General features: G+C 46.3%; 1 protein-coding gene across 3 annotated transcripts in view; it reads right to left on the reverse strand.

The window, feature by feature from the left end:
• Positions 1 to 1,459: 1,459 nt before the first annotated feature.
• LOC128071850 (tetraspanin-15-like) overlaps positions 1,460 to 13,914 on the reverse strand; it is a 37,482-nt gene continuing 25,027 nt past the window's right edge. For 2 of the 3 annotated variants that reach the window (XM_052664972.1, XM_052664970.1), the window contains 4 exons: positions 10,093 to 10,146; positions 9,425 to 9,541; positions 1,847 to 2,084; positions 1,460 to 1,558 (listed from right to left, as the gene is read on the reverse strand). In XM_052664972.1, the coding sequence (XP_052520932.1) occupies positions 1,479 to 1,558; positions 1,847 to 2,084; positions 9,425 to 9,541; positions 10,093 to 10,146 (489 nt within the window). In that variant the 3' untranslated portion in view covers positions 1,460 to 1,478. The other variant, XM_052664971.1, reaches the window with a different exon arrangement.

Raw genomic sequence — 13,914 nt, forward strand, 5'->3', positions numbered from 1 at the left:
AAACGGTACAGAGACAACAGCAGCAGCTTGTCCAGTAATAAAGAAAGATAAAAATAACAGAATGAATTTTCCCCAGCTATTACATGGAAATTAGCCCCAAAGAGCAGGCTGGATTTATCAGCTTGTATATGTAATAGTTTTATTAAGTGCCTCCCCAGAGACTGGAGGAGGAAGGAAGAAAAAAAAGCAAAACCTCTGGGGCTTGTGAGATACCTGGATGAAGACAAACACCTGTTATTCCTTAAATGATCGGAAGCACCTGGAGGTTTTGACCTTCTTCACCTGCAAGAAATCCCACAGTGTTGGTCACATTGCTTTAAAACCACTCAACAACCCCACTGCTGGTTCACAGCTCCATTTTCAGTGCAATCTACAGGAACCGCCTGCAAAAAGCCCTTTCCAGGCTTGTGGTGGGGAGGGTTTCTCATCTGGTTAAAGGAAAAAAGTCTCAAGACAGGCAGAAGAGGGAGACAGAGCCCAGCAGTTGTGTGCAGCACAGTGCAGTGGGGGCCCACGTTACAGAACTTGGCTCCTGGCTTCTAAGACGCCCTTATTAAGAAGCACATCTAATAACTGCAGCCTTTCTTTTGCTGGGGGGCGCAGCAGAAAACAAAACCAAACCACATTTTTAAGAGCAGACTTTTTGTGCTTTCCATTTTTGCTTGTGAAGTGACTTTGCCCACTTGATGGATGCGGCTGCCACCGCTGCCCTAAGGGCGCCCATGGGTTCCTCTTGGGGGAAAACATCTCCAATCGATGCCTCCTCCCCTGCACTCACTGAGCTGTGTTTGACTTCGGGCTGATGGATGGCAAAGCTTTCACCAATGGGTTACAGCTGAACCAGCACAGGGGAGCTCTGCAAGGCTTTCACTCTTGGCTTGTTTTGATACAAACGCAGTCATATTTTTGCAATCCATCTGCCCTGGGCTTCGCTCTGTAAGCGTGATTCCCAGCGTGGCCCATTTATCCCAGTCAGCATATTTAATTCCTATATCCTGAGCAATGCAGAAGGGAATGGCTGCCTTGATCACCAAGATGCTGCAGTGAAAACAATGAATGTTAAAAAGAAAAATCCTTTCCTTGTCTGGTCTTTAGATTTCGTCTGTGAAAGAATCATGGAATCGTTAAGGTTGGATGAGAACAATAAGATCCCTCATTCCAACCCCAACCCATCCCACCATGCCCACCAACTGCATCCCTCAGTGCCACATCTCCATGGTTCCAGAACACCTCCATGGATGGTGACCCCATCACCTCCCTGCACACCCCGTGCCAGTGCCCAACCAATCTTTTGGAGAAGAAATTTGCCCTCACATCCAACCTGAACCTCCCCTGGCACAACCTGAGACCGTCACCTCTTGTCCTATCTCTGCTAACTGAGAGCAGAAGCCAACCCCCTTCACCACAATCTCCTTTCTGCGGTTGTAGAGAGCCATAAGGTCTCTCAATCCTTCAGGAGGTCAGGCTAAACAAGGAACCTAAGGATACCCCAACGTGCACTGGTGATGCTTCTTCCCCCCCCAGCAACTCAACCAGCATGCAGCAAGTGCCAGTGACACTGCAAAACAGAACAGCAGTCACATTTATTGTGTAAAAACTTTTAAAAAAGAGATGTACAAATACTTCAAGTCAGCAATGTGGTAAAAGGGCCCCGGGGAGCTCGTGTGCCCACACAACACATTGCACTGCTCCAGCCTCCCAAAGCTACTTAGCAGTTTTCCCCAAAGGGATCTCCTGAACCTGAGGATACATTGCAACATTTTCACATTCAGCATCAGCTGCCTCACTGAGACTTTTACTCCAACCTTCTTTTTCCATCGCTGCTTTCAGCCCTCCAGCTCCTCACTTTTGACTGTAACAGACAAGCCTTCCTCCTCTTCTTCCTCCTCTTCCTCCTCCATGGCATTGATGGGGATGTATCCTCCTTCCTTGGGCAAGCACCAGCACCAGCCCGCACCGCTCAGATCCAATGCCCCGAAGCTGAAATCGCGCACCTCCAGCATCCTGAAGTCCACGGTGTCCAGCTGAGAGTAAATCTCATTGAGCTTCTGCCAATACAGCCACGCCATCACCAGGCCGACCACCTGCAAAACGCACACGTCAAAGCCACCACAGGCATGCAAACCATCCCCAAAGGTCTTTGTGTGCAAGAGGAGCTGTCACCCTCACCCCCCAGCCTGAGCAAGAGAGAGGATGAGATGCAGTAATGCCAGCTGACAGAGCAGGAGGATCTTTGCTAAAGCTGCTGACATCTCTGTCTGTCTCATGACTTCCCTGACCGTGGGCCATGCTGGATATCACTGTGAGCATTGCAAAGCGAGTGGCGCAGGTCTGCGTTCTGGCTAAAATTAGGGTAACGCTGCAAGCATGGTGCCACTTGGGTTATTTCCCTGCTTGGCTGTCAGGGGAAAAAAAAAACCAACAATTTAGATCTTAAGGAGGGTGAAGACAAGCATTTCCAGCAGCCCAGGGATTCAAGTCCATCACTTGATTTCCCCCGATGCTTCCTTTGGGGTGATACCTGTACCACCCATCCACTGGCATCTCCTGCAGTGCATTGCTTTGGGAGCTGAAAAAATAACATCTTTTGATCACTGAGCTGGGTCCCAGCTGATCCATTAGGGTCTGCAAAGGGGGGAGTGTAGGAAAAGACAAATGGGGATGTCATGCAGCTTAAACCAGGGATCAGTGGGGACTCCCAAATGGAAAGGAGGCAAACTCCTTTTGGTGAGAACTATTGGTGACAGGTTGGACTGGATGATCTCGTAGGTCTTTTCCAACTTTGGTGATTCCATGATTCCACAGGGGAAAAAGCACATCATAAAAAGTGTTACCTGGTGAGCTGAAAGCAAACCCAGGCCAACACAAACAGCATCAGGTTCATCCATTTGCCTTTCAGGGACAGAGAAATGCTCCACCAGCCCCACCAGCAGTGCCCACTGCACAGAAGATACCTCCATACCACTCAATCTTGGTTTTCCTTCCCCACACTCTCCTGGAGGTGGATCCAGAGGGGAAACCCACTCAAAGCTGATTGCTCTTTGCTCTGCACGAAATGGGGAAAACCACATCCACTGGGGTGCTTTGCCAGCATAAAGCCCTCCCTTGAGGTCTGCTCCCCACTCTGGGTCTCAGCTTGACTCCATCAATCCTCAAACAGCATCCTGCCTATTTTACACTCCAGCTAATTAGGGCAAACAATAAGCATCTTCCCCCCCTTGATAACAGGATGAATCACCAGAATAACAGGCACGGTGCAGGGGCTGCTGTGTGGTTATGGCCAGCAGGGCTCTCTCCAAAATGCAGAAAAAATGAGTGAATGCCATTAGGGTTCTTTGTTTGGGAAATAGGATTGCAGACACTGCAAGAAAAATTGAGCTGCAGGGACCTGTGGGCAGGAGGGATGCAGGAGGCCAAGGCGATGCGCGGTGCTTGGGGGCACCTTTATCTCCCTATGGAAACAAGAGAGAACACAGAGCAACCACTGCAATGCCCATGTGAAAATAAGATTGTTCTCATCCACATCCAACAGCAGAGCCCCCAAGGACTTCAAAAGTTTTAAAATAATGCTCAAATATATGTCAATGCTCCAGCATTATTTACTTCTGAGAGGTCACTGGGCAGCTTAACAGCCCACTGCTGTTAGAGTGAAGGGACCAGGAAAGCAAACCTCTTTGAAGGGACACATCTTTAGGCAAGCACATAAAATTTTTCCTCAGTTAACCAAATAGTAATTCAGGAAAAAAGATCCGTGTCTACAATAACTTGAATCCAAATGGATCCCATTCTGCAAAATCACCCAGGTTTGGGGATGCAGCACTGGAAATTTGCCTCCTGCTTCTCTCCTCCTGATGGGACACAGCATTGGGGTGAAGCAGGGGATTTATTTAACTTCATTAAGGTACCCCACGTCGTCAGCCAGCAGCCTGCATCCCCACGCCTTCTCTCTCTTCTGAGCAATGAACCAAGTGCCATTCCAGCTCAGCTCTAAATATCCTCTTCCACTTAATGAAAATGGAAAAAGCTGTCAGGAATATAGATGAATTCAATATCCCCCGCACCAAGGGCACCATGTTTTCCAGAAGTAAAGAGACTTCTAATGGGAGTGCTGATTTTATTGTGCTGCGCTACGAAGGAAGGCTTTATTGCGGAGCTGCCACAGTGGGTGAAGCATCAGATTAAAGAAAAAAAGGAAAGATAAAAAAATAAGTTGTTCTTCTCTCTTCTTTTTCCCCTTGTAATGACTTCATGCTACCGCTGTCGGGTCACTGGAAGCAGTGATTTGCCTGTTCTTTCTGGCTGGTGTTCAGCAAGGGACAGAAAGCGCCGCTGCTGCCTCACGAGGTCCCCACTTCTCCGCTGTTTCCTATCTGTCTGTCTTCTCCCAGCTGCAAATGAACAGCTTTGAGCTGATAAAGCAGCATCTTACTGCAGCCAATGCCCTTTTTCTCCATCTTTCAGCATCGCTCTGGGTCTCACCCAGAAAGCTGCAGCTGAACTCTGCCCAAAGCACCCAATCTGGGCAAAGCAACCTCATTTTCCTTTTCAACCAGCAAGAAGGAACTAGAGAGGGGGACCTCTGCGATCAGCAAGGGCCATCTGTAAGCTCTCCCATCCAACCCAACCAGCTAAAGGAAATTCAGGGCTACCAGAGGGAAAAAAAAATGAAGCTCTCCAAAGCACAGATTGTCAGAAATTTTGCCCTTGTTCCTGACCGTGAGCCACTGGGAGGATGGAGAGGTGGGCAGCCTGATATTTTTGTTATTTAACTCAAAGACCCGATGATCACTGCTCAGTTAAACCCAGAAGGTTCCCGTGAACGTCTGCAATTCTGTGCTACTGGCTTTCTCTGAAACACCTGTGAGTTTTCTCTATGCAAAACAGCAAAAGCTCAAAAAGCAAATTGAAAACGCGTTTTGATCCTGAGCCTATAATTATTTCTAGCTAACTTAGATTAGTGACACTAATTATAACTGGGCACTGTATTATGTTTTAACTATGGGTGTCTGCCTGTCCAGCTGAGCAGCAACAGCAGGACAACATCTGCTGATGTTTCCAAACCATTGCTGCAGAAAATAAACTGTTATTGAACCTGAGAGAGCAAATGTGTCACCTCATCCACCACTATTACTCCAAGGCACAAAGAAATGCCTTAAGGAAAGGTGGGAAAGAGATGGTTTGGTAAGGGCAGCTCTGGGCATGGAGGAAATAATCCACTGGCCCAACAAGAGTCTTCTGCAAGCAAAATTTTCTGCAGGAAAACACTTTTTCCTCCCAGCTATGGAGGTCCTCTCCCATTTGCGCAGCGGTAAAGCAGGATGGATGATGCTAACAAGAAGAGTTAAATCATTTTGAGCTTTCCCAGAGTTAATCAAGTAAAAGTATTTATGTTTTATTGTCTCTCCCTTCCACAAATTGGTATTTAAAGGCAGGGTTCTCACAAAGGTCACAGAATGTCGATGGAAAAATTATTTTTACTCCTTGTTCCTATTTCATTCAGCATGCATGAGCTGCCTGGGAATATAATGCCTGCCAGTCCCTGGAGCAACTTAGGTATTAAAAAGGAAACAAAACAGAAATTAATCTTGGGGGAGAGGGAAGGGGAAGGGAAGGGAAGGGAAGGGAAGGGGAAGGGAAGGGAAGGGAAGGGAAGGGGAAGGGAAGGGGAAGGGAAGGGGAAGGGAAGGGAAGGGAAGGGAAGGGAAGGGAAGGGAAGGGAAGGGAAGGGAAGGGAAGGGAAGGGAAGGGAAGGGAAGGGAAGGGAAGGGAAGGGAAGGGAAGGGAAGGGAAGGGAAGGGAAGGGAAGGGAAGGGAAGGGAAGGGAAGGGAAGGGAAGGGAAGGGAAGGGAAGGGAAGGGAAAAAAATGGGGAAAGGGGAAAGAAAGGGGCAAGGCAAGGCAAGGCAAAGCAAAAGCCCTCTGAGAAAGAAGCTCCTTTAGGCAAGAAAATGTTTAAGATGACTGTCACCAAGAGAGGCAGGCGCCAACCTGCAAGATGCATGAAATAGTTCATCTTCAGGACTCACACTCTTGGAATCATACAGTCATTTAGGTTGGAAAAGACCCCAGAGAACACTGAGCCCAACCATCAGCCTGGCACAGTCCCATCCCTACGCTGTTAATGCCATGTCCACGCATCTCTTAAATACCTCCAGAGACACAGACTGCAGCCCTTCCATATCTGCCTCCATGCTGAAGCAACACAGCAGAATTCTCTTCCACTCTGCAGCTGCTCCCAGCTAAGAGCTTTGGAGATTGATGAAATATCAGAGTGAAACACAGATAGAAACAATTTACTGCAAGTCTGCTGCACTTACAGAGTCAGTAGATATTAACCCTTGGAGATGACCCATCAGAGATTTCATTTTTAATTGGACTTGTGTTATCTTCCCCTTCTTTAGAATGGAGAAAGAAAAAAAGAAAGGGTTGAAGAGCTTTTTTTCATCCCCTTATTTCTTCCTTATTACAGAGGCTATTTCTCCATCTTGCTAAGAAGGATTAAATGCCATCGGAAAACATCTTTGGCAAGGAGCAGTGAACAGGAAAGTTGAAGAGTTTTTCCTTGGGTTAATATAAGAGCTGCTGTGAGACCATCCAGGCATGCAAAGGGGAAAGAACATGTTGCAGATTCCCTGTGCAATCCTGCCAGATGCTGGGAAACTGGGGAGGTAGAAGCTATAAAAACAAACTCAGGTGTTTCACTGCTTACTGCTGCAAAATCTGGAGCTGCTTCACAGTGAAACACAAACAGCACAAGGACACAGTGGGAATTTGCCACTGACTGCAGGTTGGCTGAGAATGGGAAAGAGAGAGGATTGTTACAAGAGAATGAAACAGGAAGAGAGGAATAAAGGTATTCTGCAAAGGCAGAAAAACAATTGAGTGGATGCATTTATGCTTTGCTCCAAACAAAGCAAGACAAATGCAAACAATCAAATCCTCACCCCCTAAACAGTATTTCTCCCAACCCCCCTCCACTCCCCCAGTTTCCTGATGGCTTGCTTAGAAAAGATGAAGACATCGATGATTTAGGAGTGAGCATAAAACTACAGACTCCTTGTGCCCTGCACTGGCCAGGAGGGCAGCTGCTGACATTCCCAGGGAACGTTTTCCCTGCCTCAATCAGTTCAGCACCTGATAGGGCACATCAGATTTACATTTCCCAAATCCAAAAAGAGACATTAAGATTTGTGAGAAAGCAAAGCCCAGCTTTGTGCTGTCGGGCCTCTCGTGCATATATTTAGGGGAAAAAAAAACAGAGAAAATCAAAATGTGGTGGTTTCCAACATCTGAGTAAGATGGAAAGCCAGTGCTGAGAGCAGTAATTGCCCAGGGATATCCTTCCCAAGGGCAATCTATGACAGCTCAAATTCTTCTTGGGTACTTCCTTCTGCATAAGAAGGGCTTAAGAACGTCGCTCATCCCAAATCCAAGCACAAATCTTGGGCACTTTGGTGATGGATATCAGCCAAGCTCAAAACCCCATCCTTCAGCAGCCCTTGAGCTGCTCAACATCACAGCTGAGGTTAAAGTTTGATCCTAAGGGAGGCCACATTTTTTGAACAATTGGCCAAAATCCAGAACTGTACTCAGGATGTGGATTTGGGTCCCAACCTTCTCAATGGCTTGCTGCAAGCTTTCCATTAAGGTGGTTTGTGGCCCTTTTTGAGACTAGAATAAGTGTATAATGAAACACAACAAATGCCCAATGGCCAGAGACGTGTTCACAGGTTTACCCGAAGCTCAAGGCACCATCACCCTTCCATGTCAACAGAGCTCTCCTCAGACTGGCAATTCAAGGACAATATTCTCATCCTGGCTTTCCATTGGCAGTTGCCAGGGTTGAAGCTGTTTCTGAGCTGACAGCTCCTGGCAATGCAGACGGCCATTTCTAACTTAATTCCCTCCAAAACTTGACAGCATCAAATCCAATTTATATTTAAAACCTAGGAGTCGCAAGCAGATGGGAAGAAAAGTTCTTTATCTGAAGAGCATTGAAGGGGATGCCAGAAAAATCACAACGCTCGCTCGAAAGCACTTGATATTCATCAAGGCTCAGCAATCCTTACTGCCAACACTGGTTTGTCTCCCTGTCTTTCCTAATTAAGAGCACCACGTTGGTAGGTTAATGGATAACGCAACAGGCAGCTCCTGTAATGGGCTCTTGACATCCTGCAAGGCAGATGGAAGCGGTCGCCTCTTTCATGGTGCTTTCTCACCCCATTCCTGTGCCTGTTGTGTTTCCTGCTGGTAGCACAGCAGAGGTTCCATTCTCATCTGCACACTGCAGAGATGGCACTCGATAAATGTGAAGCATTACAGCTGGGACTGGGCAAACTGCTTCCCCACCTCAATTTTTTCATTTGGATCAAGAATGGGTCCGAATGGATCAAGGAGTTCAAGAAACATTTAGATGTTGCACTAAGGGACGTGGTTCAGTGGGGAAATATTGGTGGTAGGTGGGTTGTTGGACTGAATGATCTTGTAGATCTCTTCCAACCTTGGTGATTCGGTGATTCTATGATCATCTGAGACATCCAGGACAGTCAGTCCTTTGAAAAAGTAACTCAGTGTGGCACATATTTCCCAAATAGCTTCTACTTTACTGAGCCACTATTCTATACATCACTGCAAGTGGAAGCCCAGGAAAAATACATAATCATTTCACCCTCAGTTAGATAAAACCCCATATCCAGAAAGCACCAACCACCAAGTACCTTCAGTGGCAAACCCAACTTGTACCCAAGGAGTTAAAGAGAAAGGTTTCATATGTGAGCCTTGAAGGAAGTTAATATTACTACTACTACTACTAATAATAAAAGACTTAATCAACACCAAATTTCTACAGTTCTGTTAAAGATTACTGTGGAAAGAGCTAAGAGATATTCACATCTTTGCAAGCACAGTGCAAACAACAGTTCTCCATAGGAGAAATCCCCACCGCAACTAAAGATTTCTCTCCATACTCAGCATTTGTGATGGAGAGCTTAATTACCTGTGCTGGAAAGCTGCCTGGATTCTCAAGCATTGCTAATGGCCAATGATTTAAACACAGATTTCACGATGCATGGAAATAGCTGCTGAATTTATGATTATGGTTTATTTTGGTTGATATTTACGCACTGTTTGAAGAGAGATGTAGAAACAAATGCAACATGATTTCTGGGTATCATATACACGTCTTGCTTTCAGGTGCTATTACTTGAACATTAATTAAATGTGCTATGAGACAGCCAGCACCACAGCAGTAAATTAGTAATTTTGCTAAGGTTGCTCTAGAAAGTGCTGTGACATTCCCACTCAAGACACACATCTCAGATACAAATGCAGCAGGGGGAACTACCTAAAAACAAATTATCTTCCTCCCCCAGAACAGAGAAAGAAGCCAAGAGGGTGCTGACCTGACCCACCTGGGTCCTACCTACCTGGGGAAGCAGCAGGGAGCAAACAATGCTCAAAGTGGACTCAAAGTTATCTTTCAGCCACAGCCCCACGGCGTGGATGCAGCCTCGCACGTGGATGACATCGAGCAGCTCCAGGCGCTGGGGGAAGGTCGAAAAGAAGCACCAAAGTCAGAATTGAGGTTGTGGGTTTGGATGGGTTCGTTCTGTTCTGCAAAGGAGCGCCATGGCAAGTGTTTGGGAATCCCTTTCTTAGACTGGACTTCTTTTCCCTGGGTTTTCTTGCCAAAAACCAGTCCCTTTACAGCCACAGTCCACACTGCATCTCTCCACTGTGACACAGTCCTACAGCCACCCCTGGGGGCCTCACAATCAGTTCTACACCAAAACCAAAACTCAGGCCAGCGTTTGCTAGGACTGACCAAAGAGAGCTCATTTCTCCCCAGAAGGCCCCACCAAAGCCTGCACACAGCGCCCAAACGTGCTGCGTGCTCACACCCTTGCAGCCCATGCAGAACCTTGGGAAGCCAATTAATATAAATAAAAATAAATTTATATACAGCCGCAGCAACAGCTGTCCCCATTGGGAAGAGCCTTCCACTGTGAGGCAGAGCTTCAGGTCATGTTAGGGGTGCTTTGGGAAGAGCTTCACAAGGGTTTCTTGTACAGAAGAAGGAAAAAGCAAAGATTACCTCTTTCTCGAGTGTCCTGTAGCCGCACAGGGTGTTAATGACTTCTCCAGGGACCTGCAAACAGAGATGGAAACTTGGGTCGGAGGAAACCAAAGGCAACAGATAGGAAATAAGCAAATGATTTTCTTGAACTACTTTCCCCTTTGGTTTCTGCCATTTCAGAAGATGCTCCTCATCTCCTGTCCAGTGATTTGAGCTGGGACCACCTCCATGTTACGTGAGCACTGAACAAAGCAGCTCTGTAAGACGTTCCCTTCATTTTCCCCTTGCTTAATTCAAACCTCCTTTTCTCACATTTTTAGCTGCGCCTCTCCTTCATAACAAAGGGAATTTCACCAGGATTAAACGTATTTGGTTTTCCAGAAATCAAAAAGGAATTTCCCCAAAGCCTCCCAGCACTTCAGGGAGAAACTTTGGGATTTCAGACTCTCCGTGCTTCGATCACTGTTGGCCAATGAATGCATTTCAAGAGCTGCAGCTAATGAGAGGAATCCCAGCCAAACTCTGCTCTTCTGGAGCTCTATAAAATGAAATCAGTCCAAATTCTTCTGCTTCCATCAGGATGGAAGGGGTATATTTTTAATGGACTACAACATTTTCTAACATCGGTTCAAAACCAATTCTTACTCATCCCATGAAAAGCCACGTCGGGGGGTGCAGCTCCAGCACATCCTGAGCCAGTCAAGTTACTTCGTATCTCTCAGGACTGATCTTCTGATGTTGGCTTTTCATCTGTTTTTGGCTTATTTCATTAGGAAAACAGCATCTTCCATAATGCTGTGAGATTCTAAAGGGGCCTTGCATCCATAAAATAAAAACAAGCTGAAATGAGTAAGATTTCAGAAAGATGGCTTTGGCAACCAGCAACCTGGACAACAGAACAAAAACTTCAGGTGCTTTTGGAGGCACAGAGATGAAAAAGAAATGTGCACAGTTAGGGGTAAATTATGCTTTCCTGCAAGACAGGGCATAAAAGAAATGTGCACTTTTTGGTCCCAGCCATAAAGCTGCAGCTTGTTCCTTCTGCAATTGGCAGGGAAATCATCCCAGTGATTCTCTACCAAAACTATCTACGTTACTCACAAAATCCCTTTTCCCATCACTTCAGTGCTCTACTTACAGATGAAGGAGACCAATCAGTCCTTGTGCCTACTAAAGGGAATCCAGAGATTGGCAGCAAAGCTGGTGTTTCTGGGATGAGGTCCCACCCTGGTTTTGGCCCATGAAATGGAGAATAGGGGTATGGAGAACTTGCAGTTCTCTCACTGCCATTGCCAGCAGCCATACAAAGGAACACGTGCGTGATGGAGGATCCATCCATTTCATTTGCATTATAAACAAAGAAATTCACAAAAACCCAACAGCCCCAAACCATCGTTCTTGGCAGCTTTCAGCTGGCCTTGCTGCTCACATGTGGACGTCACAGGATCCTTACTGGTGACACAATTGCTTTCTGTAGGGCTCATCCATTTGAACATCTGGCTGCAGAACAAATTGCCACTTTTCTTCCTTCTTGCATCAAACACTGAAGGGTTTCTCTGTCACCCCCAGTCCTGCCCATCTGTTCCCTCAAGAACTTGCATTGGGGCCAAATGCAGAAAGGAGAAAAGCAATGCTTCGGTTTCGATCAATTTTTTGCCAAGATGGAAGCAAAGGTCAGAGCTGAATGGATATTCCCAACACAAAAAGAGGTGACAGCCCTTATTCTACCTGAATTAATTTTGATGCATCCAGAGGCCCAAAACAGCAGCAAACCCAGACATTTTAAGGCATCCAAGGGCAAAAGGCTGTGATCCCTGCATGCTTTTCATAACTGCTTTTCCCCCCAGACCTGTGCCAGATGTCAGCATGACAATTTGAAAGGATTGTGCTTGGCAGAGGCACAGCTACCCACACTTTCCCCACAAGAAGAACAAATGCATAGGAAAATCATTGAGAAAAGTACTCAGAGATGAGGATCCCATCTCAGCCCCCTCAGTAGGTGCATATTTGCTCATTCCTTACTCCTGGGTAGACCTTGGAGATGAGGCTCTTCAAAATAGCAAGAGAAATTTTGGAGGATGTCTGTTCTCATTAATACAACTCAGCCTGCCCTGGGAGATGCCCAAGGAGATGGAATACAATGCTTTGGAGGGATCTGTAATAGGAAAAGTCCCCCCTCAGAAAATGGGATGTTTTTAGGTCTGCATTCAATGACAGGCTGACGACACATTGCAAATGACCTCCAAATCCATGTTTCAGGCTCTTTCCTCCAGACAAGTTCACAAAGTAGCCACTCAAACAAATGAGCAGTGTACCATGCCCAGCAAAAGCTCCCAACTTGGACCTGCCACTCGGAAGGGGCACAGAAGGAACATCTGGGATACTGCTGTCTTGTGTTGCCCTGGTTTGTAGGACTGAATTGAGAAGCCTGAGAGCAGAAGCACTGATGAAAAAGCTGTTTGTTTTGCCGGCATTCACTTCAAACAGGCACAGACAAATTCATACAGGGCCAAGGCAAGATCTTCTTTTCAGCCTTTAAATGCAGTATTTTGGTGGATAGGGATTTGAGCAGGGTTTTTGCATCACTCAGCCCAACCAGCTGTGTCCAACCATCCTCATCCCACGGTGCTTCTCCCACCTCCTCAACCTGCAGGCATAACTCCCATGACAACTTTGCCATTTCAACATATATCTACGTACAGAGCCCTGCTGGAGCTTACACAAGATGCAGTTATGGGGTGTCTCACTTCCCATAAAACATCTCCACCTGTCAGAGACACTCTCACAAGCTTTAATTATTGAAGTTAGCATACAGGATTTGCCATAGGCTTTCCTTCCCAGGGGCTAGTGCATCCTCCAGATCCAGCTTGTTAAAGTGGGAAGCCAAAAAGTTGCCTATTGAATCAACTTTTTACAAGGGTAGACAGCGATAGGACAAGAGGGAATGGCTTTAAGCTCAAGGAGGGAACGTTTAGATTGGATATCAGTGGGAAGTTCTTCACACAGAGAGAGGTGAGGTGCTGGAACAGCTGCCAAAGAGGCTGTGATGCCCCGTCCATCCCTGGAGGTGTTCAAGGCCAGGTTGGATGGGGCCCTGGGCAGCCTGGGCTGGTGTGAAATGTGGAGGTTGGTGGCCCTGCCTGTGGCAGCGGGTTGGAAATTGAAGATCCTTGAGGTCCCTTCCAGCCCAAGCCATTCTATGATTCTATTACTTATCCCACTACATTCAATATCTGTGTTTTCTTCCATCTCTGAGACAGTTTGCCAGGTGAAGGAGTTTTGTTTCCCAAGTTGTCAAAAAACCACAGGGAGTGTAAAAATACTGAAAAATGCACTTGACTTTCTCCAACACATCCTCACTAGAAATAAAAGAAAGGACAGGACATGAATTTCTAATTCCATCTTCAGGAGCTGACAGAGATCCTTAATCAACGCCCTGATTAGAGAAAATAATTATTTTTGCAGCTCATTTGCATGCCAGCCTTCCACTGATAACAAAATATATTAATTTTTCCCCTTCTTTCCATTAAAAAATAAATAAAAAGGCCAACAACAATGCTAGATTTAAGATACATGCAGGTATACAAGCAAGTTCTGTACAAGTTCAGAGCTGGCTGGTGTTCATCACTCCATCAGTATTGCAGTCATCCAAAGCAAAGTGCTGGGGGCCCAGGGGTCCATTGCCAGTGTTAAAGAGAGCAAATTATTCTCAGCAATATTGGCAGCATTTTTAGCCGCAGCAGCTGAGGACATTCGCACTTTTTCTTGCCCAGCTCCTGGCTTTTTTCCTGAACTCTTCTCATGTTTCCTCTTACAGCAAAACTCACAAAACCTCTTTGT

The sequence above is a fragment of the Tympanuchus pallidicinctus genome, unplaced genomic scaffold (genome assembly GCF_026119805.1).
Source record: "Tympanuchus pallidicinctus isolate F22 unplaced genomic scaffold, pur_lepc_1.0 scaffold60, whole genome shotgun sequence".
NCBI lineage: Eukaryota > Metazoa > Chordata > Aves > Galliformes > Phasianidae > Tympanuchus > Tympanuchus pallidicinctus.